The following is a 26,499-nucleotide window of genomic DNA, read 5'->3' as shown; positions in this document are numbered from 1 at the left end:
CTGAAGGGGCTGCTTTTTAAAAATTAGGCCTGTCTCCCACCATACAAGGGAGGGAGACCACACTTCACCAACATGTGTCCCATATTCTCACCCCATAAATGGGCGGGGGGGGGGGAAGCAGTGCAAAACCCCATTATGTGGGGTTTCTCTCTTTTTTCGTTTCTGGTTTGACATTTATACAGACTGTTGTTGTTCTGTAAGGAGTGCACCTGCTGTTATTTAGAATTTTGTGCTATTAACATATATTGAATTGGTTAAGCCAGCAGTTAAGAGATAAATCTTCAGTTCTACAATTGTGAGAAAAGGAAAGATTTGGCTCTTAGTTCATCTGTGTGCAGAAGCAAATGACAACAAGCTCCTCTCTGTCACCACAGGCTCCAGAAGCAGAGCGGGTGGAGTTTGAAGGGTGGGTCCTGGACCCAGAAGACTTTTGTATTTTGAGAGGGCTGGTAACTAGCTTGCAGCAAGTTAAGACAGTTGTGCAAACTGTGTTATGTATCTTTTCTCGCAAGTAATGGTAAGAGACTGAAACCCACCAGTTCATGTAAAGCAGGGGTGCTCACACTTTTTTGGCTCAAGAGCTACTTTGAAACCCAGCAAGGCCCGGATATCTACCAGAGTTTTTTTTACAATGTTCGCGCCATCATAACATATAACATTTATGTGTACAATGTATGTTGGTGTACCTTAAGCCCCACTGAGTATAACAGGACTTACTCCTGAGTAGACATGCCTAGGATTAGGCTGTGATGCTGCAATCCTAGCCACACTTACCTGGGAGTAAGCCCATTGAGTACAATGGGCCTTACTCCCGACGTTTCCTCCCAGAGGCACCTGAAGGGGGGGGGGTCAGCACTCCGCGATCTACTAATTTTGCCTCGCGATCTACCGGTAGATCGTGATCCACCTATTGAGCACCCCTGATGTAAAGGATCCCCCACCCCTTAAAGGGGTGGGAGAAGGGGAGAGGCAGGGAAGAAACCCCCAGGATCATGCCTGTATTGGGGGGGGGTGAGCGGGGGTGCTTTTCACTTACTTTATGAAGACAGGGCTGCAGCAGGCTGCAGGTGTGGGGAGCCCTGCACAGCGTTCCCTGAGGCTTGGAACATTCAGAGAAAGCAGACGCAAAGCACCTCCTACAAAACAGAGGTGCTTTGCGCTCGCTTTCTCCAAATGTTCCAAGCCTCAGGGAGCACTGCAGAGGGCTGGGCAGGGATCCCTGCACCTCCTGCAGTCTGTGCAGCCCTGTCTTCATAAAATGTCACAAACACCCCCTTGACCCCCTTTAGCGGTGCAATCCTGGGGATCATGTCACTGCCCTAGCCCCTCCCCTGCAAGAATTTACTGAGGGAGTAAAGCTCCCTCAAAATTTGAGAACCACTGGAATATTGGGATCCCTCAGAATTCATTCACACCCCTGAACCACATTCAGAATGTCAAGACTTTGCCTCTTATTAGGATGCTGGAGCAGAGCCAACCATGAGGAACAAGCACAAATATGGGTTGAAAATGAGAAGCAGATGGTGGAGATCCACTTCTAACATACAAATGGCACAGGTGCAGCTGATGTCCCATGATTCACACAACATTCCCTTCCCCCCCCCAGCTGTGATGGTTCTGTTCACCATCACGATTCATCCCTCTTCAGCAGACACATTCAGGCATATACACAAACCAAAAACATACAAATCACCAGTTCAGTTTGGAGTGTGGGATTGAAAATCACTTTCTGCTCCAGTGTGCCTTTCATTCATCCATCTGATGGATCACAACAGCACTACAAGTACTGACTGCGCCTTACTTGGATATACCCAACTTCCCCATGGTGGACCACAAAGACACCATGAGCCAAGGCTTACTAGACTAATGCCTTTAACTGGACTGTATTCAATGCCATTCTTATTATTTGCATACCAGTTGCCAGTTGGCAACCTTCAGTCTCGAAAGACTATGGTATCGCGCTCTGAAGTATTATTTGCATACTTCATTATTTATGTGGGACTTTTTACAGCAAACCATTTGGATGCCCCATTCAAGGACTTGCCTTGGAGTAGACATAACTGACACATTAGGGCAAGGGGCCAACACCACAGCACCTGTCTGGAGTATCCATAAAGGCCAACAGCTATACTCCCGCTTAGATCAGTTGCAGAAGGCGAAATAACTTTTACACACTATTGCCTTTCAAGACCTGGCACTAGGCCAAGAGGGTGTAGGTGTGTGTCTACCCTACAATGGTCTGAACAAGCCTAGGTCAGTATTTGTATGGATGCCCAGGCTTAGCAGTTTTTGTTTTTCAGAGAAGACATTCATCATAGCCTCTGGCCTTTGGAAAGGACTGGACCCCCAGGGTGGCTGCAACCACTTTGCAATACCTGAACTTTAAAACAGTGGACCTGCACTGCCCAAGCCTGTTGCTTTAACGCATACTATAGCAATGTTAAAAGCATTCCACCATAAAGATGCTCTGCCACCACCTCACTCTCTTTTTTACCATCTTGTGTATCTTATGCTTCCAGACAAAAGCCTTGGCCTCTGTTTGAGAGGTCACTTTGCAGCCAAAGGCTAAAAGGCATCTATACAGGGACTGTCAGAACCCAAAATGGAGGCCTCAACTTGCCTAGCCAGAGCCCAGCCATTGCTTTTAAAAATTCCTTTCTTAGTCTGTTTGTAATGCTGTTTTATAACTTTCTTGTAAGCTGGCTAAAGCAACTTGATAAGTGCTGAGGGGGGTGCTGGAACTAGGCAAAGCTCCAGCTGTAATTGTGAAGTTATGTGACAGAGGCAGTGAGAGCAGCCAAGGCCATAAGATAAAGTGATTCAAGATAAATGTGGTAATTGGCCAGGGTATTCTATCCTGCAAATCAGCCCCTACCCTTGAGAAACCCTTCGCTGCACCCACCTGGTCCACTCAGACGGAACAGGCATGAAAGAGTGGGTGGCAAGATGACAGATAAGGAGCTTCTCAAGTGAGATTTGGGGTCTCACTCCTTCCATCTGCTAAGAGTTCCACCTCAGGGTTGAACAGGTGCCAGCTCTTCCATTGAAACAGTTAGATAGGTAATGTTTGTGTTGCCTGTTTGTTTGTACCTCCCTGAGGAACAATAAAGAGTCTTGCTAACAAGATCTTTTCTGTGTTCTATGTAAAAGTGAAGTTTGCTTTACTCAAGAGTCTGAGTGTATTTCTTTCCAGCAAGACAAGTGCAGTCTTGCTTACTTCTCACAGCATGGGGACTGGTCACCCATGTGATGAGACAGGGATGCCTAAGGGGAAAGGAACTAGGCCTTCCTTGGCCCTAGAGCCCATTTTCTACTGCACATACTTTGGGGTTAAACAGTCTTGCTTGTGGAGTTATGACTACAGTCCTTTTTACACTCTTACCACCATAGCCTTTGCTATCGATCAATCAGGCTCGTAAGATTATTCAGATTTATATCTTTAAGCAATATCATCCATGTTAAATGTGTGTCAGAATCAGGATCTTAGGCCTTGGAACAGTTCCAAGCTCCAGACAATTATTCAGTCAATAATTCATGCTATTAATACATACCTCAGATTGCAGAATTATACAGTAAATAGAACTTTATTTTCTCCCAGCTCTGCAGAATTAGCACTGCCAACAGTCAGAGATCAGCTTATGATACAGTTAGGTAGTAACTATTTACAATTTACAGAAGTGTAAATTTATTCCCCACAAAAGATAAGTACAAAAGCTTGGAGTAAACAAATGAGGTACTGCAATTTGGATTCATTATAAGCAAAAGCTTAAAATAAATGGTCTTCAGCAAAGAATCAACAGATCAAATTGGGGAAAAAAGGGGTCAACAGTGGCTTAACATCAGGAAAAATCACTCAAGGCATACTATCCACCCAAAGTGTATTGCACAGTTATATCAAACAAAAAAAAATCCTCAAAAATAAATAAGACAGTGAAACCATTAATTATTTGGCAACACCCCATAAAATCTGTTTTGAGATATTGCAGTGAGGCAAAGCATTTCAGTTTCTTTCAACTTAAAAAAAAAAAATCTAACCAAAAATAGAAAACCATCTCCAAGTTAAGTATGTATCACCCGGTAGCCACTGAGTAATGGTCTTTCCTCAAGGTAGTTGATTAACTACTGTATATTCATGGCCAAAATCCATCATTTTTTTTAAAGTTTTGATCATTTCACATTGGATCCTAAATAACAGTTATTTTCTAGACTTTTGTCCAAGGATATAATATGGAGACACGATCATACTTCAAAGTACTGCCACAATTTTTTTTTTTTCAGAATGGCCGCCAGGACTAGAAAGGAGAGAAAGAAGGGGGGAAAATGTGATTAAAAACAAAACAATACTCTGCCAAGATATCTGATACATCAATAATTCAGTTAGAAATCTATTCTAGGACTATTCAAACTGAAATAGAAAGGGATATGTAAATGTATGGGTATGAAGTAATCCTGAATCAGGGGTTTTTAATTGATCGTATTCTACAATACTATGAACATTATGTTTATATGTGCTATTTAATAAAGTTAAGTGATCAAATTCTACACAGGACCAGATTTGGGGGGGGGGGGATAGTTCCAGACAACACATTTCTTTCAACAAATTATGCAGAAATTAGGACAACAAACTAAAATCTCTTCAGTATTCAAATGAACAACTTTATCCTAGCAATATAGCTAGAATCTTCATAGAGCTAGAATCTTCATACACCTTGGCTTACTATCATACTTTTGCAGGATTGCACAAACTATCCTTTGACATTCCAGTTGTTGAAGCTTGCCAGGATTGACAACAGGGAATTGTTGCATGCTAGAAATGGAGAGAACATGGTTTATCTCCCAACATTTCTGGATGAAAGCAATGTGAGGGGAGTGAAGTACAGTCAACTCTTTCCCGTGTTATTTTTTCCTACTTAAATTGCTTCTCTCAAAGCTTGTATCAGCCATGATGAGAAAAAAAGAGAGGTACAAGAGGAGTACCTGTCTCCTCTCCTCCCATGACTAAGGGCGCAACCCTAACCCATTTTCATCCACTGACATAAGGGCAATGAAACATTGCCATACCTCGAGGCCTCCGTAACTGCCCCCCAATTGCAGGATGCAGCACATGCCCCACTGGCACAGCTATGCCAGTGCTGGAAAGTTGGTTAGGATTGCGCCTTAAAACTAGCTAATGGTAGGTGGAAAAATAGGATTTCAAACTGAAAAACAACACAGAGAGAAGGGTTAAACAACCTCCTACTCCAGCATCAAGGTCCCAGTTCAAATTCCTTTTTCCACAGTTACTTTTAAACTTCTCTCAAGAAATGAGTATAGTTCACGAATTCAGCGGGGGTCAAATATCCCCCAAAGTCAGTCACACAATCAACCTGAGGTACTGACTTAAGCTCAGCACTGACTGTAAAGAAAAAAAATAAATCACAACTTCAGTAAGCATTTATCTTTGGCATTTTAGGAAAAAAAGCAGCAACAAAAATAATTGGGTAAACAATATTGATGTTTTTGGTACACCCAACAATTACTATTATGAGGAATATTTATATACAGTTTTTCAACAAAAAAAGTTCAGACAGTTTGCATAGCAAAATGAGAGGAACAGGTGCATGTTAATTTCAATTTCCCATTCAATGCAATTGAAAAAAATGGGGTAAAAATGATACCAAACTCTACCACAGTATACCTTGCAATTTACAAAATAACTACAAGGGGGCCATGGCATGAAATACCATAGGGCAACTCATTTTATTGCTTGAGGAATACATTGGGTATGACATTCGAGAAGACTAAAATCCAAAGTTTTGGCTGCAATCCTAACCACACTTTCCTGAAAGTAGGTCCCATTGAATAAAATAGGACTTACTTCTGAGTAGACCTGGTTAGGATTGTGCCCTGTGTCATTTTTTTTCTCACACTTCTCTAGGCCAACATGAATTCACTTTTTGTCAAGGATAAAGAAAAAAATGCCAGGAGATCCAATTATCAATCTCCTATGTTACATCTAGTTTGGCCCAAAAGTATGTCAGAAATAATAAAAACAGGCAACAGGAAAATCAATGCAAAGTGTATTTGTAACCTGGTTTTGTCTTCCCTTGTGCATCAAATGTGTTCAGCTGTGAACGTGGTTTTTACAACACATTCACCCAAGATCACACAAGACTAAGGAGCACTTATTACAAACTTAGCTTTGCAAACCAAACCACAGTACAAGCAAAGGTTCAGCATGCTTGTTAATCTATATAACAATTTCCACTGTTTTTACCAAAGAAGAAAGAGAAAGGCCAAATATAAGATGTATTAGGCAACACTCACCCACCTGCTAACTAAAGCACTGACAGGTTATTCAGAAGATACCACTGCGAGATGAGGTGAACTACAAAGCCAGGAAAAGAACAGCTAATTGGGTTACTGTGTTAGTAAAAGCACATGTGAATGCAGAAGTGTTAGACCTCCATTTGTACATAGCTAAACCTGTGGCTTGTGGTCAAGATGTATGGATTGTGTGTAGCTACAAACATGTAACTACGGCATGCCCAAGAGTACAAATAGCCTATGAGTATCTGAGTAACTCTGGCTTCTGTACAGCACCTGGCATACTGACCAGGTGAAACAAATGGAAAACAGAAGCTGAAGAAATTTCAGACTTCTCTCTTCAGGGCCGTGCAGAACCATGAGCGATCTGTTTTGCACACTATGTATGACCAATCTATAAGCCTCTTTAAGCCGACTCCTTTTTATTCTAAGAGCACTGAAAAGTTGACTTAGGGCACAATCCTAACCAGGTCTACTCAGAAGTAAGTCCTATTTTGTTCAGTGGGGCTTACTCTCAGGAAAGTGTGGTTAGGATTGCAGCCTTAGGCTGATGTAGGCTCCCTGCACCACATAGCACGTTTGTGGCTACTCGAGAGCTGGCTAGGCTGGCATGGAGGCCTAGGACGGCTCCCAGAGGCCGGATCCAGCTCCAGAGAGGGCAGGTTTGTGCCAGCCCAAGCAGGCCAGCACAGAGGGGGAGAGAGGGTGGCAGGTTAGCATAACAGGGGCAAGGAGGTGGTGTTTTGGTGAGGGGAGGGTGGAATGGGAGGCAGATCAGGCCAGGTGGGGGTGGGATCGGCCGTAGCAGCCCGTGCTGAATCCTAACCTTCTGTCCTGTTCCAAGTAGCCTTTCATGAGCTGTTCTGATATGCGCCAGCAATTTTTCTGGTGCAGGTTCAAGTATCCCATGGGGTGGCAGGGGCATTACTTGGGGTAAGGGGAAAAATATCTTGTAATATTTTACAGCCACAACCTAACCTGCGCTGGATACAGTATAGGCCAATTCTCTGTTTCCCAGAATGCACTTTTCCCAATGGCTAGAATAGCTGTCAATCATTCCATCACAAAGTGTGCTAGAGAACAGCCAAGGGAAGCAGTAGTATGGGAGAGTATTTCTACAAATAGGACTCCCAGTCAAGGTCAATTTCAACTTAATTTTGACCATCACAAAATGAAATACTGGACCCAGTAATTATACACCGCCTACCTCATCTAATACTTGAATGAAAAAATTAACAAGCTTAATACCAGTAACCAACATCTTTCTGATAAAAGAAACACATCAAAAAGTTAGTATGAATTTTAGACAAAGTAGCCAAGCAGGAAAATGAAGTGATCATGACATTCCATTTTCCAATAGAATCTACACATAAGTATTTCTAAATTTCATCACAAAAGGGTATTGTGCCACCATTCCCAACTGTTAAAGGTCTGCATCTGAATTTTAACTGCTTTTAGTCCCCTCTACTAAATGAAAACAACCATGGTGGTCTCCAAGTGGTGCTCATGTTTAGAGCAATTATGGAAACTCAAAAGGTGCAAATAGGTATCCAGCAGAAGGTCAAATTATTTTCACATTTGCCACATTTCTCATCATGTTCAGCTTCTGCTAATTTGATAGAAACAGTAGGAAAAAGGAGAAATCACTTTGCCAGACCAATGCAAAGTGAGGAAACAAACAGGAGCGTAAAAAGAGATAATGAAGGAGAAAAGAAGTATGGTCCCTTGTCCCATAAAACCAACTTCTCTCCAGCAGCTTCCCCGGCTGTTAAGCCAGAAAGTAACAGCTGAATAAATCCTGATACCCTCATGCTACCCTCATGCTGTCATTCTACTTAAAAGAGAGCAGTACTTTTTGATTACTTATCATTCCAATAAGGATCTGCTTTTCAGCACTGTAATCCCAAATCAGGAAGTTAACCAGACCTTCGCATAGATGGCTAAGACTACAGGTGGGGCCTATTTATCCGCAGATTCGGCATCCATGGATATGCCCCACCGCAAATGCCGAACAACCCCCCACCCCCCAGATGTGACTGGAACCTTGTTTTTTCTGGAACCTTGTTCCAGTCACACCTGGGAGGTATTCTGAGCCTCAGAGAAGCCGTGCACCACCTTACACAGTCTTTCCGAGTCTCAGAAAGTCACCTGGAGCAGTTTCAGGTGATTTTGTTTTACGTTTACGGCACCCAGTTTGTAGGGAATGCTGGTTCAGTCAGCCAAAAGGCCCAGCACTGGCACGAGGAGAACATGCTGCTGCTGATGGTGAGACCACTAGGCAGTGGTGCAGCCTCTGGGAGTGGGGGGAGGGCAGAATGAGGGAAGGGTAGGGGTGGAACTGGGGCAGGAGGGGGATGGGCCTCTGCTGTATCTTGAACTCATGTCAGGCTGAAAAGCCAGCAAAATAGCTGCTGCAGACTTGAGAAGACCCAATGCAGGGTTTGGGGCTTTCCCCAGGGTGAAGAGGATAAATGTTCTCTTCCCCCGAGGAGATTCCTGGTGCCCAATGGATACAGCAGTAGCCACTTTGGCACTGCTGCTGCAGCGGGCACCGGGAAACTTAGGATTGGGTGCCCATCAGGTTTATTGACAAGAAGCTGTTTTCACTGAATGGAACTTATTGAAATATACTTGTGTATAAGTCAAAACATTTATGGCCAAAATTGACCCTGAAAATATAGGTCGACTTATGCACGGGTCAAAATGGTGGGTGAGGGAGGCTTCTGAGCGCAGCTGCCTTGTGGGGTGGGGTGGGACTGGGCCGAGAAGCAGGACACAGGGGTGGAGAAAAAGGAGTAATTTTACTTACTAGTAAAACTCCTTACTAGTAATTATTCAGAGGAAGCAACAAAAAAAAAGGTAGCCATTTTAGGGCCCAATCCTATCCAATTTTCCAGCACCACTATACCTGCAGTGCAGCCTCGCAGTAAGGGAACAAATGTTTCCAGACCTTGAGTAGGCCTGTGTGATTGCCTCCCCACCACAGGAAGCATAGCCCATTGGCACAGCAGCACTGGCAGCAGATAAGTGGATAGGCTTGGGCCCTTAGCTGCTTCTCCAAAAAGGAAGAGAAGTGAAGGTGCTTATGAGAACTGTAGACTGTATAAGGGCTCCTGCTATGAAAGTGTAGCACTGTACACCGCACAAATCCTACAATTCCCACAAACACCTTCATTTCCCTACCTGTTTGGAGAAGAAGGTAAAGTGGCTCTTTTTTTCCTTTTTGCTGCTGCCTCAGAACAATTCAAAGTCATTTTCAAAGAATTTCACACAGCCCTAAGCTCTTAAGCCCTAAGACTTATCTGAGGGTTATAGGAAAAATTTTTTTTTTTTGCTCAAAGGCTCCCCATTGACTTATCTGTGAGACTGACATAGGTGAGTGTCTGCTGTAAGTTTCATTAAGTATAAGCTTCACAATTAAATTTTTCAAAATAGGAGATGCCATGGCGTGCACAAGATGAAAATGCTCATTTCACCTTTCTGAAAAACCAGGAACTAAAATGAATGATTCTAGCTTTCTTTGGCAAGTGCAAATTCAAAGAAATACATACACTCCCATTTTTTATTACTGTCAGTGAACTTTCTTCACATTAAGAATGAGGTTTGGTGGGCATCACCCAACTCATTGCCAGACCAAAAAGGTAGACCTTTATTTTTTTTTTTAAGTTCTACTGTAGACATGTTGATAAGAGATTTTTGTCACCATGTTAGTAAAAATGTATTAGGCTTCCCTGAGTGTTGACAGTCTCATGGTTACTACAGACAGAACTTCCCAGTTCTGTCTAAAGTCCCTAGTTTTAAAACCTATTTTACAAAACAAACAGCCCAATCCAAGGCAAAATGCAATGTGACAGCGGAAGTAACTTCCACTGTTGCAAAATGGCCACTGACAGCAGATGGAGCACTCTGTTGGTGGCCATTTTGCACCGACTACCACAATGCAGCCACTGGTTCCCACAGCACCTGCCAGAGCAAGTAAAGCCATGGCAGGGAGGTGGGTGGATAGTGGAGAGGAACGGGGGGGGGGGAGGCAGACTGTGGGAGGGGGTGGATTGAGCCACGATGGCATGCGCTGTTTCTTATTAACTGTTTTAACAGCTTCCTCACAACTTTCTTCTCTTCAGACTTACACCAGCTATAGAGCTGGCACAGGTCTGAGGACACCTATTACAGAGCAAGAGGCTTACAGGGGGTAAGAGGAAATAATTCCCCTTCCTCCTCTGAATCTCCTAAACCTTCCCCTTCCTCCATTGGATACAGGTGCTCGTTTTTACATGGCTGCATTGGCAGGGGAAAAGGATAGGATTGGGTACAAAATTATATTGGGAAAAGGTACATGCCCAACAAGCAAAGGACTTTGACCTGATATAATCTAAAGATCTAAAAGGCTGTAGAAGGGGATCTAAAAGGCTGTAGAAAGGGAAATTTCTGTTGGATATCAGGAAGGAATTCCTAACACTAAGAGCAGTTAGAGAATGGAGGTTCTCTGTTGCTACAGTCTTCAAGCAGAGTCTCGACAGGTGCCTTTTAGAGCCTTACAGAGGATTTTTCTGCTCCTAGCAGGGGAATGGATTAGGTGGCCTTGAATGACCATTCCAAATCTAAGTTTTTATAATAGGGAACATAACTAAGAAATCACCTTTGTTCAGTCTCTTACTACAGCTTACCAAGGTTCGTGCATCTTCTCGTTCTAAGATCTTCTGCACTTGGTCAGCAGGAAATTTCAGCACTGTAGTTATAACCTTTGCCATTGTCTAAAGAAGAAGCAAACAAAGCAAGTGACATGACAGGAGACAGAGGTGCTCAGTGGCAGTTTCAATTTTATTGGCCTGACTTGCACTGGCTTATTATTTGTAGCAGTGCTAATTAGACTGTTAGTAAGTATACACTGGTGGTTGCCTGACCTGCTGTCTATTCTTTCACAGGTTAATGAAATTGAAAATCACAGACTTGTGTGCAATGATGATCTCAGCCAGGCTATAACTTTCTGTAGGGCGTGCTGTGCAGAGGATGCAGGAGTACAGGTGAGCCTCCATTGTCTATGGAAGGTCTTATCACAACATCTAGGACTGAACTTCAATAACTAATGTACGTAACCAGCTAAGACTATGAATTACTTGAAATAACACAGCCAATTCACTTTACATTTACACTTACATACACTTTTAGCCCCAACACAATTGACAGTTATGCTTCCTAACAGTAGTTTATAGTTCATGACAGGTGGGGAGGAGCAAGGGCAGAAGCCAAAAGAAACGAATTGTGACAAAATTCAATTTTAAACCAATGGGAAGTTGGGTTAGTGATTATTAAATCCCAACCTGTTGCTTTTAATGGTGCATAGCGCCCAGTCCTTTACATATTTACTTTGAAGTAATTTTGATGTCCTAAATTTTGTGGAACTGTTTTTATGTGCTAACTATTGATTGAAAATTGATTTTTAAGAGAAAGGGTTAAGTCTGTAATTCATCATTAGAAGCAACTTAAAATTCTCCAATATCCTTTAGCCACAGGGGAAAAATTTACAAATGTTTTCCATACCACCTGATTTCAAAGAAATACAAGTTTCAAAAAATGACTTTTCAGTATTTCGATTTTATGTTTATATCTGCTAACAGTCTGCTACTAAACTCCAGATGAAGCCTGTATTTTGCCAACCACTGGATACTGAACCCAACTTGAAGGAGCACTCTTCAACATTTCTTTTGTTTGCTGTTCTATGAAGGGGTACAAACCATGCGCAAACAGCCTCACAGCAAGAAAAACAGGAGTTTGCCTTACCTGGGTAAGTCTTGTTCCTCGTGGAGGCAGGGTGCATTCCTCACCAATGGGATTGTCCCTCACTGCTGCTGGAGGCAGGGCCAATGAAAAGGCAGGTGGAGCTCCACAAGCACAGGGATCCAGTCCCCAGACACTACTTGCCGAGCTGTGACAGGATCCTCATACACACTACTGTGACTGGTTATAAACTTGCATCACAGTTGTACTCTGTTTGGAAAACTGCTTTGCACATAAATAGGTTTAATACCCCAGAAACAGAACAAGGGAAATAGGTCATAGGGAACCCTAAATATCACCTTGCATCTATGTTTATGCAGTAGAGATAGTGATCTCCTGAAGTGTGGTGGGCGGAATGCCCCCTGCTTCCACCAGGAATAAGATTTACCCAGGTAAGGCAAACTCCTGTTTTCCCTGGCGGAGGCGGGGCATTCCTCACCAATGGGATCTACCAGAGCAGTATCTCTCGGGGGGGGGGGCAGTTAGATCACTCACTCTCACACCTTCAGTACCCTCTGGAGAACTTTCTTCCTGAAGGAAGCCTCTGCCAAGGCTGATAGATTTACCTTGTAGTGCTTAAAGAAATCAGGATGCGAACTCTAAGCCACTTAGCTAGAGTTACCAGGGACACCTTCTTGCCCATGGTAAGTTACAGATAGAGCGTCCGTCTTCCTGAATGGACGAGTGAGTTCAGTATGGAAGATTAGGACTCTTCTGAGACGTAGTGTGTGCCAAGCCTTTTTCCTTGTACGAGGAAATGTTTAGGATGCTTGTTTAGGATTGGGACAAAATGAGTGTAAAACTAGTTCTTGCGGTCAATGAAAAAGTAAATTAACTTTGGGTAAGAAAAATGAGTCAATCCTAAGCACCACAGTGTGTGGAATACACTTATGTCAGGATGGATAAGGCCCCCCCATTCAGATACCCTTCTTTCCGATGTTATAGCTACTAGAAAAGCAGTTTTGTATGATAGGACTTCATGGGACTATGGCAACAGGCTCGAAGGAAGGACTCATTAAAGATGTTAGGACCCTGTTCAGATCCCAATTTGGAAGCCTATGAACAGGAGGAATGTTCAGTAACACTACCCCTCTGAGAAAATGTTCGGGGGGGGGGGTCTGAAAGGCAGATAGACCCACCCCCTGCCCCTTGGATGCCTTGGAGAACCGCTACTTGACGATGTAGCGAACTAGTTCTAAGCTCCTTGATTAAGGAGGTACCAGGGTTTACTTGATGCTCTTTCCAGTACTGAAGCGGAATTCCTTTACTAAGGAATGGGCAACTCTGAATCTGAGGAGTCAGATTGGCCTGAACATTGTGAGGAAGAGCTGGAAGGGACAAGGTATCCTCAATGCCTGAGGCTGCTTTCCCTTTTCCAACCTTGGTCTTTCAGTTGTTTAGGGAGAGAAAGCAGACCCTGCGAGGCTAGCTTACCATCAATCAAGCCCTTGAGCCACAGCACCCAGGACAGGAGGAATAGGGGTTACAGCAGTACCACTGCTTGACCCCTTAAGCTTATTAGCAACTCTAGGCTATATATATAAATATATATTACCACACTGAACAGCCGAAGAATAACCATCTGGCTGTTCACTGGGCCGTTTATGAGGGGAAAAACAGAGGCTGGGCAAAAAGAGCGGGAAAACAAACCCCTTACTGGGTTACTCACTGCATGTGAGGAAAACGTTGCCTGCCGAGATACAAAATGGCACCCACTGAGGTAAAAAACAGAGCCAATGTTTATGAGTGTTGGGCAGGCTCTGGGCACGCTGATGGAGAGTCCTGCCCAACTGCCCCTGACACTGCAATAATGCCTTGATTGACGCGTGTGCTTCTGTTCCTCAAACCTGTCGCCACCTCAGAGAGGCATGGACCAGGCACTGTCAGCCCAAACAGCTGAGATACAAAATGGCGCCTGCTGATGTAAAAAACAGAGCCAATGTTTGTGAGCATTGGGCAGGCTCTGGGCACGCTGATGGAGAGTCCTGCCCGACTGTCCCTGACAACGCAATAGTGCCTGGTCTCCCTCTGTTCCTCAAACCTGCCACCACCTCAGAGAGGTGCAGACCAGGCACTGTGAACCCAAACAGCTGAAGTAAAAATCAGAGCCGATGCTTGTGAGCATTGGGCAGGCTCTGGGCACACTGATGGAGAGTCCTGCCCGATTGTCCCCGACACTGCAATAGTGCCTTGATGGAGGGGTCTGCCTCTGTTGCTCAACCTGCCACCACCTCAGAGAGGCACGGACCAGGCACTGTCAGCCCCAACTGCTGAGGTAAAAAATGGCGCCCGCTGAGGTAATAGCAGACCTGATGCTTGTGAGCGTTGGGCAGGCTCTGGGCGCTCACGGAGAGTCCTGCCTGATTGCCCCCGAACACTGCATTAGTGCCAGGTCGATCCAGGGGTCTGCCGCTGACCCCCAAACCTGCCGCCACCTCAGAGAGGCGCAGACCAGGCGCTGCCAGCCCAAGCAGCAGTTTCCCTCACAGTAGGAGAAATGGTGAAAAAAGCAGCAATTAATGTTTCTGCGGCGAAGAGAGCCGGGCCTCAGCCGCATCTGTCAGGCAAAAACGCTCCTTTTTGTCTCCAGAACTCAACGGATCCAACTCGCTGAGGAGGGGAGTTGAGACAGGCTGAAGAGAACCATTTTCCCTTCGCTTTGAATCGCTGAGGAGGAGCTCCAAAGGAGATGACCGAGCTCTAGCGAGGCAGGGACGGTCTGGGGACTGGATCCCTGTGCTTGTGGAGCTCCACCCGCCTTTTCATTGGCCCTGCCTCCAGCAGCAGCGAGGGACAATCCCATTGGTGAGGAATGCCCCCGCCTCCACCAGGGAATATATATTAAACAGTTTCATGAATTGGAATCTCTTAATGACTGCTGCAATGATCTTATTCACAGTCATTTTTCTGTGCAGAACTGCAAAACAACTACTGTTCACAAGCAGAATCTCAGGAAAAGTTCCCAAACACTGTAAGTTGGGGTCTGTACGTATTATGTTGCTCCTTGATTTGCTACCACTAGGAACAATTAAATATATGATTTTAATGTCCTTGTCAAACCCGAATAAAAATATTTTATAGTGCAAAACTTAATGCAGGGGTGCTCAGAAGAGCTATGTGTACATTAGGTTATCTTGCTAAAAATAGAAGAACAGGGACAAAAGAGACTGCACTTGTGATGGATCATCTTATCATATTAGTGCTACCATCCACACAAGAGACAGCCAGACACAATACAGACTGATACTTTAATTTCTGGAACACAATTCACGGTCTAATGGAGTCATGTCTAAATACCGAGATGGATATATGTTCTATGAATTTATTAAAATCTTTGGGAGTTCAGAGTACCTAGTCAAAAGCAATTCAAAACAGAACCCTAAAGGGTTTGTTCAGATTGTCAAATAAACTATGGCTTATTTAGTTGTGAATGTGACCTGAATCAGTGCCCCCTCTCCTGTCCCTCACCTCACATCAGTTCATGTTCACTGACATAATAGTTTGTTTAAATGACAGCCCTGCAACTTGTCCAAATCTGAAGTCTACGCTTAAGATATAGTTTACAATGGTTACATGGCTTACATGGTTACAAAGTTTACCATGATTTGTAAACCACTGCTTAAGCACAAACTCCAGGTTTGGATGAGTCAGAGAGCTTTAAGTTTACAAACCAAACTGTCAATATCACAGCTCAGCAATGGAACCAAGAAGCAAGCAAGCAGCTCAGGTCACCTTCATAATACAATAAACTATGGCTAATGGAATATCATAGAGAGGGATTAGTGGCCTGGGCCCAGTTAAGAGGCTAAGGGAAGATGGTCCAGTTTGAGGACGAGAGAGCGGTGGCTCCAGGAAAGCCAGTTGGCAACCTTCAGTCTCGAAAGACTATGGTATTGCACTCTGAAAGGTGGTTCTGGAACAGTGTCTAGTGTGGCTGAAAAGGCCAATTCGGGAGTGACAATCCCTTCCACACTAGGAGCAAGTGCAGTCTGTCCCTGGTCTGTCTCCCTGGCTATGGGCCTTCCTTCTTTGCCTCTTAGCCTCAGACTGTTGGCCAAGTGTCTCTTCAAACTGGGAAAGGCCATGCTGCACAGCCTGCCTCCAAGCGGGCTGCTCAGAGGCCAGGGTTTCCCACTTGTTGAGGTCCACTCCTAAGGCCTTCAGATCCCTCTTGCAAATGTCCTTGTATCGCAGCTGTGGTCTACCTGTAGGGCGCTTTCCTTGCACGAGTTCTCCATAGAGGAGATCCTTTGATATCCGCCCATCATCCATTCTCACGACATGACCGAGCCAGGAAAGCAGTAATAGTAGATAGGTGGGGAAAGAGAATTGCATAGAAGCTGTATCACACATTAGAATGTGGTATCTAGAAACTTGAGGATTTTCATTGCATTATATTTGTAAAGGGTTACATAGCCTAAAGAATTTGGAAGCCACTAATGTATATACCTTTCCGCACTAATACTACAGTCCTAGTCAAAGATTCTAATAGCAGCATCCTCTGCTCCCCCTTCTCTGGCCTCATCCAGAGCAGTAGTAGGTAAGTTCTTCTCCTGTTCTTTCTGTGAAGGCATCATAATAGTGTAACCTGCATAATTTTGCTCTTTCCCTCTACACTTGTTAATGTGATTGTTTGCTCTGAAAGGAGGATTACCTTTGTCTCATGCCCCATCATATATTCAAACATCACCTTCCTCAAGTATTCAAACTCTGTTGGTTCCCCAAAGAGAGAGACATCAGAATGGCAAAGGTTCCCCTCTGCAAAGACAAAAATCAGCATTATATTTATTTGATTTATATCCAGACTTTCTCCCCAAAGGGTACTAAAGGCAGCTTACAACAACAACACCACACATATATAAATTTAAAATGCATAAAAACACACAAAAAAATATATTTAAAACACATATATAACACAAAATTAAGTTCCTACCCTCTCCCCTAAAAAAAAGCTAACTGAAATAGAAATGTTTTTAAGCTTCATTGGAACTGCTCCATAGAAGGGGCAAATGGCAGATCAACTGGAAGCATACTCCAGAGGTGGGGTGCCACAACAGAGAACACCCTGTCTCTCACTACCATCCTCTATGCCTTGAATGGTGGTAAAACTCTAAGCAGGACCCTGCCAGAGCACCGCTTTTTGCATCCAGTCAGCCAAGAAGGAATGGAAACCCTGCAAAAACAGTGACTCCAAACCCCAACTCAGCCAACCTGTCCAGAAAGGCATAATAGTCAATGCTGTAAAAAAAAAAAACAACAACTGCTGAGAGGCCCAGGAGGACCAACAGGGAAGCACTCCCCTTGTCCAGTCCTCAATGCAGGTCATGCACCAAGGTGACCAGGGCCATCTCCATCCCAAAGCTTGGCCTGAAGTCATATTGAAAGGGATCCAGATAATCAACTTCATCCAAAACTCTCTGAAGCTTAGACAACACCACCCACTTGATCACCTTGCTTAGGAAGGGAGGGTTTGATATTGGCCAAAAATTCTCCAACATGATGAGACTGAGGGAGGATTTTTTTCCAGGAGGGGTGTGTAACTGCCACCTTACTGCCAAAATATCTGGCGGTAGACCCTCCATTAGTAATGTACTGACTACCATCCCATCCACTCATTCAGACCTCCCTTGGCAGCTTAAATGCTGGGCAAGGGTCAAGAGGGCAGACAGATGGTCTCACACTGCCAAGAACTTTGTCCAGACCCTTAGGTTGAACAAATTGAAAAGAAACCCACAACACAGGATAGGTAGAGGCTTAAGGGACATCAACAAATACCATTAATGTAGAGTTTACCAGCAAAATATCTTGCAAAACTGTCATAGCAGGCAACAGAGCAATTCTCCTGACAAACATGTGAGGGTAGAAGTAACAGATTCCCTCACTACACAAAACAGCTCATATGGGCATCTACCAAGGTTTTTCCCCAGTAAGCTACATGAACAAAGAGGAGAGACAAGGGAACAGAAAGGGAGTGAGAATGCAAACCACAAGGCGCTATGGCACTGGATCAGTGTGCAGCCACTGTTAACCCATCTTTTGACCTTGTTAGCTGGTCTTATTATTTGCTGACCTGGCGTTTAGCAACATCAGCTCCAGGCTGATCAGGCTGCTGCTAGAGCCAGCAGTAGTCCTTGGGCTGGAGGAAGAGCCAGAAAGAGAGGTCGTTTGCCTCTGACTCTCTTTCCCCTATAACAGCACATCCAACCTCCACTGCCATATTTCCCCTGTCCATAACCCTATTAATAGTTGCATCTATTAACCACTTGCATCCTTTCCATCAACCCAACTCACAGTCCCAACAAGGCTTATCAACAAGCTGAAAATTACCCCCAAAGGTTTCTATTATGTGATTGTTACGTTTACAAACCAGAATAATTTTACTGCACTTCTAACTAGCATTTCTGTATCCTGAATTCTAAAAATAGTACTGCACATTTAGTTATTTGTATTAACTTATAAATCTGAGAGTCTGCAGGCCATGGCTCAGAGGAACAGCACCTGCTTTGCATGCCACTGGTCCTAGGCTCAATTCATGGCATCTGCAGGTAGAGCAGGAAAAGACCCCTAACAGAAACGCTGGAGAGCAGCTGCCAGTCAGTGTAAACAATACTGGGCTAGATGGCCCAGTGGTCCAACTTGGTATAAGTCAGCTTCCTATGCACCTCTGCTTTCACATTTAAAAATTAAATTTTTTTAAAAAGAAGAATGGTTTCAGATAGAAGGGCTGATGACTACTGTCCTATGTCAGTCCTGGAGGATTGGCTGTCAATTTCCTTTGATTCATTAAAATTAAAAGAAACAAAGAACAAAGACAGTCATACCCATTAAACTGGCTTTGAAGCAGAGGTCAAGGGAAAAAATATCCTGAAAATCAATGCACATTTAATGAAAGAATTTAAAAGTCTAGAAACAGCTGCCAATTTCTGAAGAGTTTAACTTGTTTAACTTTTTTCATTAGATGCAGATTTATAATTTTAAAGGAGCACAAAGGAAAAAGCGGCTTGCATTCTGCAAACATTCCTTGCTGCCACTGGAAATCCCTGTTCCAAATCAGATAATTAAAACTAAGCCTAAACTAAAGCTAAGCCTGTCAGTTTTGCAACCCAACAAAAACTGGGTCATGACCCACTGGTGGGTCCTAAACCCACAGTTTGGGAACCGCCAAACAAAAAGCATGTGAAGAGGAAAGCACAATACCCATGTGCTTATCCCATTTATGTTCCTAGAGGCAGTCTCCACTCCCACACTTTGAGACTGTGAAACATTGAGTTCTATCTGTTCTTTGGCTTGCTCCTGTTGAGGGACATGACACGGGAAAGATGCAAGAGTTATGGAAATGCCCCCTTTTACATTACACCAGGACAAACTGCATTACTGTAAATTACATCTATTTACTGCTTTGAAATTCTAGGTTCCACATTATGTAAACATTTGAAATGAAAATGAATGAAAACATGAACTACATTGTATCAGTATTCTTGACAAAGATTTTCCTCCAGGGAAGAACATGTAAAACAGATGTTACATGCAAAAAGATTCTGGAGTAAGAATGGACATAATCTAGTTGTACATTTATTCAGATTTCACAAGATATGTGGATTTTAAAATTCAGTATTGTTTTCAGTTTTTCAGATTGATTGGAAAACAATCACAAATTGAACCAAAGAGAAACACTGCAGTATTACCTCGTTAGCCTGATATGAATAAACTTTTAGAGCAGGATTTTTGGTAAAGTAATTATGCCAAGGTTACTTGTACCATAAGGGTCCCAAGTACACTAGACTCATATGGCTCAATTCAACACAATGAAGCACCATGGCACAGAATGCCATGTTAAATGGCAGCATTACACCCATTACATGGGTGGCACAGAGACATTAGATAGAAGATTACTTTTGGCTCTGTGAACGTCTATTACACTAAATGTATGTGCAGTAACTTTCACTGAGGTCAAAGGGACTGGCCCCCAGATAAGTGTCCATAAGATTACAGCCCTATTCAATTTCTAAGAACTTTCTCAGGCTTTACTCTGTAATTTGAGGCCACAAAAGAAAAAAGAAAAAACAACTCACCTCCATAAGGTGTTGCAACTGTAGTGACATACATGCTCTTTTCATAATTTTGTAACCGGTCTTGTAGTGTATTAATCTAAAAATAAAGAGATCGAGGATGAGGAAAAAACAAGCATAACTGAAATGTCTTTGGAATATGTTTCAATGCTGATGTTTGATGATTGTAAGAAACATAAAAGAAAACTGTAGGATGTCCGAAGTCCCCTAATATGCTACAGCACCGGATACTGAATACTTCATAGTATTTACATCTTAATTAACCATGCTATTTATTAAGATGCATTTGGCACTTTATCTTATAGGCATATATGCCACTGTTTAGTAAAAAAACTCTCAGAGTGGGCTAACAAAAATGTTAAAATAAGATATTTACCCAATAAAAGATATTTTAAAAGTTATAGTTGGTTGATACGAGCAAAAATGGAGTGGTTATTATTTTTATTACAACAGGCATCCAGACAACAAAAACACATACCCAGGGGTTCAACTGAGCAAACTAAGAGCCAATGTGATCTTAGTTATGAGAGTGCTGCACTGAGAATGGCTAGGACCACAGTCCTAGACAGCCACAAAGCTGACCAGGTGACTTTGGGCCAGTCATGGGTCTCAGCCTAATCTATTTCGCTGAGAGGTTGAGAAGACTAAACTAGGACCAAGTATGCTGCTGTGAGTTCCTTGGAGGAAGAACAGAATAAAAACTTCTTGTAATGTTCTACTTTTTTAACTTCCCTTCTCACAAGGTTCCCCTATTCAATTGAGCAAATGGCTTCATAGACACAAACAGATGAACTTCCCTCTTTACCTGGCATGAATGGAAAAACCTTGGGGGCAGGACAGCTTAATGACAGCTCAAAGAACATGTGACTCTGGATTGGAGCCTGTCTGAAATAATAGACAAAGTGGAGAAAGGAAAGAAACTGCACTACAAATTTAACAAGTTTGAAACCAGTCAAGATTTCCACCAAAGAACATTGAGAATGGTGATTTTCAAATTGTGAAAATGTTCTTTTCCTTAAGTATGTCACAGAACAATAGGTACAAAATAGTTGTCTGAAATTATTTTGGCTGCTGCTTTCTACTAAAGAACAGGGGGAGCGCACAGTGTGCAAGAGTCTTTTACAGTCATTTCATAGGATATCAAACTCTTGAGATTGTTTTTGTGTGCTCAAAGGCTAAAAACTGGTCTCCTTTTTCAAAGCACTTCCTTACCTGTTCTCTGAATTCCTGCTCTTTCAGCTTGGAATCATTTAAAAGTGTTGTCTTCTGGGCTAGTTGGGCCTGAAACACATTCAGATTTCAGTGTAGTATACCTCAATTATAGAGACTGCAAACGCTACTTTTGATAAAAATTGTGAACAGCACGACAGGAAAATGTCCAGGAGAAAAGTAGCATATATTCATGAAACCAAGCCTACCTGAAGCTCTCCAACTGTTACCTAAAAGAAAACAAAAACATTTAATTATATTTTTTCCTACACCAAGAGAACTGAAAGTAGAAAATATTTGCCATTCATGTCCTGTTTTAATAGCTCATGAATCACTTTCCATTTCTCTGCTTCTTATGCTTACATGCAAAAAATTTAATCAACTTCAGTAGTGTGTAAAAAGTAATACCTGCCAAGTAGTATACCATCCATACTTTCTAGTACATAATAGTTATGATGAACATATAGTATTAAAATAGCTTTGTTATGCCCAAACTAAATATTAGATTTATTTTCACTCAATATCCAAGTGATACAAAGAAACTATTAATAAAAGAGATTCCACAAACTATTAAATAAATGCATTAAAAAGTAGTTTGCAGTTTATATTGGAAATTCCCAACATATTTTTCTTGAAATCTCTACTGGATAAGTTAAAACAAAAATTAAAACATGAAGAAACCATGAAGAAAGGGATGACAGAAAAACAAGCAAACAGGATGGAACCTGGTCAAAAATGATCAAATCAACTATAACATTAAATCCTCTACCTCTGTTACATGTGCTTATATCCCATTTCATCAAGATATAACTGTACATAAAAAAATGCAGGAGAAAAACGGAACTAGAACATAACAGGAAGAGTGACTGTCTATGAATCTATTCATCAGTCACCATAAAGCCTGTGTAATGCCCATGTATACTGCTGACCTCTAGGAAAGAATACAAGTATTTAATTTCTGATTCCTTAAAGACAGAAGTGGAGGGCTGTAAAAAGAGAGAGAGATCGATCCAAGACTTAGAAACATTCCTGCATGCCAGCTGTAGAAACTGGCTGTTTTCTCTCACCTGCAAAGCTGTGTATTTAAAGTTATTCCTAAAACATACCCAGGACTAAGGGTTTGCTTTCTGGCAGACATTCATAAGCAGGAATTCATTAATCCATTCAGATCTCATTTGTTCTTTTCAATTCTGCTACCCCAGTCACCCACAGTTTGGGGAGGGGGGCATACAAGCAAGCAAGCACGAACAGGGGGAAAATGTGAGGGAAAAATTTTTTCCCTTACACAGCTGGAAATGTTCAAGAACCACTGGTGTAAGGGTTTCCCTTTCTCAGGGTTAGATATTTCATTTGAAACCTGCTCTGCAATCTGCACTTTTTAATTTCAGTCAATGCCTGTCTGTGAGAATGGGCTACTTTGGGGGATGCTCCTCTTTCATGTGGCCAACAACGCCACCACTGTATTCCTGCTGTTGCTTGTGTGTTTGCAGACAAGGGAATACTTTTCCTATCTCAGTCCCTACAGCTTTGTGTTTGCCAAAGCACTGCATCTAATCAGGGCCAAGAACTTTGGTTGCAGTTTATTGGAAGGTGTTAGAGGTGGCTTTGGAGGAGAAATTTGGATTCAGAGGCAATCACACTCCTAGATAACTCAGCACATTACAATTACATGGATGAAAGGAGTACAAACTAAGCTGTCTGTTCCTTCTACCATGATTCTGGCATAGCATGAAAGAATGAACTTACAGGCATGAGGCATGCAACTGGAATTATTTTGAAATGGAGATTGTGTTGGGATGTGTTAATCTTCTGATGGTATTTACACCAAACAGCTTAAGAATTCAGCATTGTTTTACTTTATCGTTGATATAAAAAAAATAACATAACTATTGTTCAGTTCCTGAGGTTAATCTAATTTGGCATCTGTGGCACAGAACTCCATATGCAACAAAAGTTTAAAAAGTAGCACTAAAAAAAACTCACTTACGAACTGTTATGAATAAAATGAAGTTAAAAATACCATATATCTGTCTCTTAAAAATCCAGTTTTAGAAGTGATAGCATTTTTTAAAAGCCTGATAAAAATTAACAGGGTATAATAAGTCCCTAGGAACCCAGGCCTACCCATACCCCCCTCAGAGATGCAGCAGCAGCACCAGAAAAGCTACTGCTGTATCCTGTGGGGGGGGAGGGGATTGTAGCGGTTTCCCCTGAATAAGGGAACAAATTATATTTGACCACCAACAAAAGAACTGGAAAAAAGTAGTAAAATTATGTTTAGCAACTTACTTCTCCACTGTTCCAGCTTTCTTCATCTGCTAGTCTTTGTTGGTATTCCTCCTGCAATTTCTCCAGCTGCTTTTGCAGCTCATTTACTTTTCCTGTCATTTCTTCTTCTCGAGACTTAATTAAAAAAAAATTGTTCATTAATTACACAACAGTTCATTAAATACACAGCAGACCTTTTCCAATGCCCAAAATGTAATGGTCAAGCAGACCCTGAGTAAATTCATCCAGTGGTTCTTTCCATCCACCATTCCATTTCAAGTGATGAGTATTTTACATTGCTATAGCAAGTCTTCACTAAATCTAATTGGAAATATCAGTAATATCTAATTCTGCGTAACTTAAGCATTGCTACTATCTACCAATGAAAGACTACGAAAGATTATAGGAAAAATGCAGGATTTTGTATCTGAAAGGAAGTCATTATTCCTAATCCATTTAATAAATTCAAGTAACTGAAAGGTTGACCTGTAAAACATTACAGGTTAACCAACAGGCCTCTCTCTGTCACTCACCACATTCAGATAAAATTTGTGAGACTAAAAAGTTGATATAAATTACTAGTTGGACTGACTTGCAGGTTATTTAATTGGATGGATCTGCATGAATCATCATTCAAAATATTCCATTAAAGTGATTATATTACAATCTAGAAGAGACCAAAAGTTTATGATTTACAGGTAATCATTTCTGGGGATTCCTTCTGGGTATCTTTTTACTGAAACAAAAGCTGTAAGGAAGTCTAATACACATTTACATAACTGAGGAAGGTGGAGACAGTTTGTGGTTTGTTAATAATATGCAAAAACTATTCAAAATGTGAGTACTATAGATGCTATGGCAAAAATATTTACGATAAATATAAATTGTGCTTTATATAAACAAAATCACATTGAATTAAGTCCCTAATTGTGCTTTAGAAAACAAATGATGAGAAATACCAGATAATATTCTGGGTTAAGGTTTGTGAAACTTGCCCCATTGCAAGCTCCTAACCTCCCTGAAACCCATTACTGAGGGTTGAGGTACTCTCAGTAGCAGAGTGAGAAGGCAGTGGGAGGTGGCTGTAGGGCAAGAATTAATAGATTCTGTGAGGGGAAACCACTAGCCAAATATGCCTCCACTGGCATTCCTGGAAGGAACACCAGGCATGCCTCCCCTAGCAGTTCCCCTCATAGCTTCCAGGTACCAACAAAATGGAAGATGCAGTGGTTCTCACACATTTAACACTGGGACCCATTTTTTAGAATGAGAATCTGTCAGGAACCACCCAAAGTGATGTCATGACCAGAAGTAACATCATCAAGCAGGAAAGTTTTAAAACAATCCTAGGCTGCAATCCTACCCACACTTACCCAGGTGTGGTATACCCACTGACTATCTTTGTTAAAAGAATATACATAGCAGCTTGTTAAAAGTACAGGTCTGTAACAGTTCCCCAAATGCAGTCACATACCATGGTAAAATCAAGTCTAATATGTTAAAAATAAAATTTTGAAATGAATGGGGACCCACCTGCAATTGGCTCACAACCCACCTAGTGGGTCCCAACCCACAGTTTGAGAAACACTGGGAAGATGTGTTCTTACCTTTTATGAAATATTCTAGGGGGATCCTGTCTGAAGGAAAGGGTGTTGAGACTGCATGACACTTGATTACAGAACATGCAAGAACTTTTGCATTTTACATCATACTGATGTCTTTTACTGACATAGCTATACCTGGGAAACTCTTATCCTGTCACGTTTAGGTCTCTCTGCTATGTCTGAGGGCCCAATTCTATCCAAACATTTTCCAGTGCTAGTGTAGTTGTGCTAGTGGGGTGTGCACTGTATCCTGTAGTGGAGGGACAGTCACTGGGACCTTCTCAAGGTAGGGGAACATGTGTTCAGTGGTGTACCTGGGGGTCCCGGCTTCCAGGGCAATACCCAGTTTTCCGCCCCCCCCCCACAAGTGACCTGGAAGTAATTGCGGTGATGTCATCATCACCGCAATTACTTCCATGTGGCTACCTCCTCCGTTCCCCCTTTGGAAGAAAGGAGGAACGAAAGAGGCGGCCAAGGCCCCGACAGTGCCTTCTGCTCCACTTGTAAGCGGCGCGGACTTCTCTGTTGGAGCTGTTTGGGGCTGCTGGAAGCCCACCTGTCTGAGGCGCTGCTTTCAGAAGCCCCAGACCATCCTAAAGGAGACCTCCGTGCCGCTTACAAGTGGCATGGAAGACTCCATTGGGGCCCGGGAAGCCCAGAGCATCAGTGTGACAGGAGTCGCGCTGATGTTCTAGGATGCAATCTCACTGCTTCCAGAGGCCTCTTCGGAGGCAGTGAGAGGGTGAAGTGCCTAGGCCAAAGCGTCAGCGCTGACGCTCTAGGCCGCCCTCTTGGTGCTCCAGAGGCCTCTGGAGACAGTGAGAGGGCGAGGCGCTCAGGACAGACGCAATAGGGCACCCCTGCCTTCTCCTCCTATAAAGGAGGAGGTGGGGCGGCCCAGTGTGGTGCGGAGTCGCTGCCAGAGAGGCAGCGTCTTGCTGCCTCTCCAGGAGCGCTCCTGGGTGCCCCTCCTCCATCGGGAGGAGGCTTTTCTTAAAGGGAGAGTAGCCAGCAGAGCCGGCTTCTCTCCCTTTAAAGAAAAGAGCGGACAGGCCAGAGGGGGAGGCTTGAGGCGGTGTCCCTGGAGGGTCGGCACTCGGGGCATTTGCCCCGTTTGCCCCCCACTAGGTACGCCAGTGCATGTGTTCCCTTACCATGAGGTTGCATTGTAGCTACACCGGAATTGGAAAGTCGGATAGGATTGGGCCTTGAGTTAGCTACCTCATTTCCTTGTTATTTTCTTTTTATAAAAGTTAGCCATGTGG

At 42.9% G+C, this 26,499-nt stretch overlaps 1 protein-coding gene across 3 annotated transcripts in view; it reads right to left on the bottom strand.

Annotated features, from left to right (window-relative positions):
• Positions 1-3,565: 3,565 nt before the first annotated feature.
• Positions 3,566-26,499, bottom strand: part of GOLGA4 (golgin A4) — a 67,296-nt gene continuing 44,362 nt past the window's right edge. For all 3 annotated transcript variants that reach the window (XM_066627205.1, XM_066627206.1, XM_066627207.1), the window contains 7 exons: positions 23,652-23,765; positions 21,572-21,592; positions 21,366-21,434; positions 20,157-20,232; positions 16,739-16,842; positions 10,974-11,060; positions 3,566-4,292 (listed from right to left, as the gene is read on the bottom strand). In XM_066627205.1, the coding sequence (XP_066483302.1) occupies positions 4,275-4,292; positions 10,974-11,060; positions 16,739-16,842; positions 20,157-20,232; positions 21,366-21,434; positions 21,572-21,592; positions 23,652-23,765 (489 nt within the window). In that variant the 3' untranslated portion in view covers positions 3,566-4,274. The remainder of the gene's footprint in view (positions 4,293-10,973; positions 11,061-16,738; positions 16,843-20,156; positions 20,233-21,365; positions 21,435-21,571; positions 21,593-23,651; positions 23,766-26,499) is intronic.

The sequence above is a fragment of the Tiliqua scincoides genome, chromosome 5 (assembly GCF_035046505.1).
Source record: "Tiliqua scincoides isolate rTilSci1 chromosome 5, rTilSci1.hap2, whole genome shotgun sequence".
Classification (NCBI taxonomy): Eukaryota; Metazoa; Chordata; class Lepidosauria; order Squamata; family Scincidae; genus Tiliqua; species Tiliqua scincoides.
This window is presented reverse-complemented; position numbering and strand designations above follow the sequence as displayed.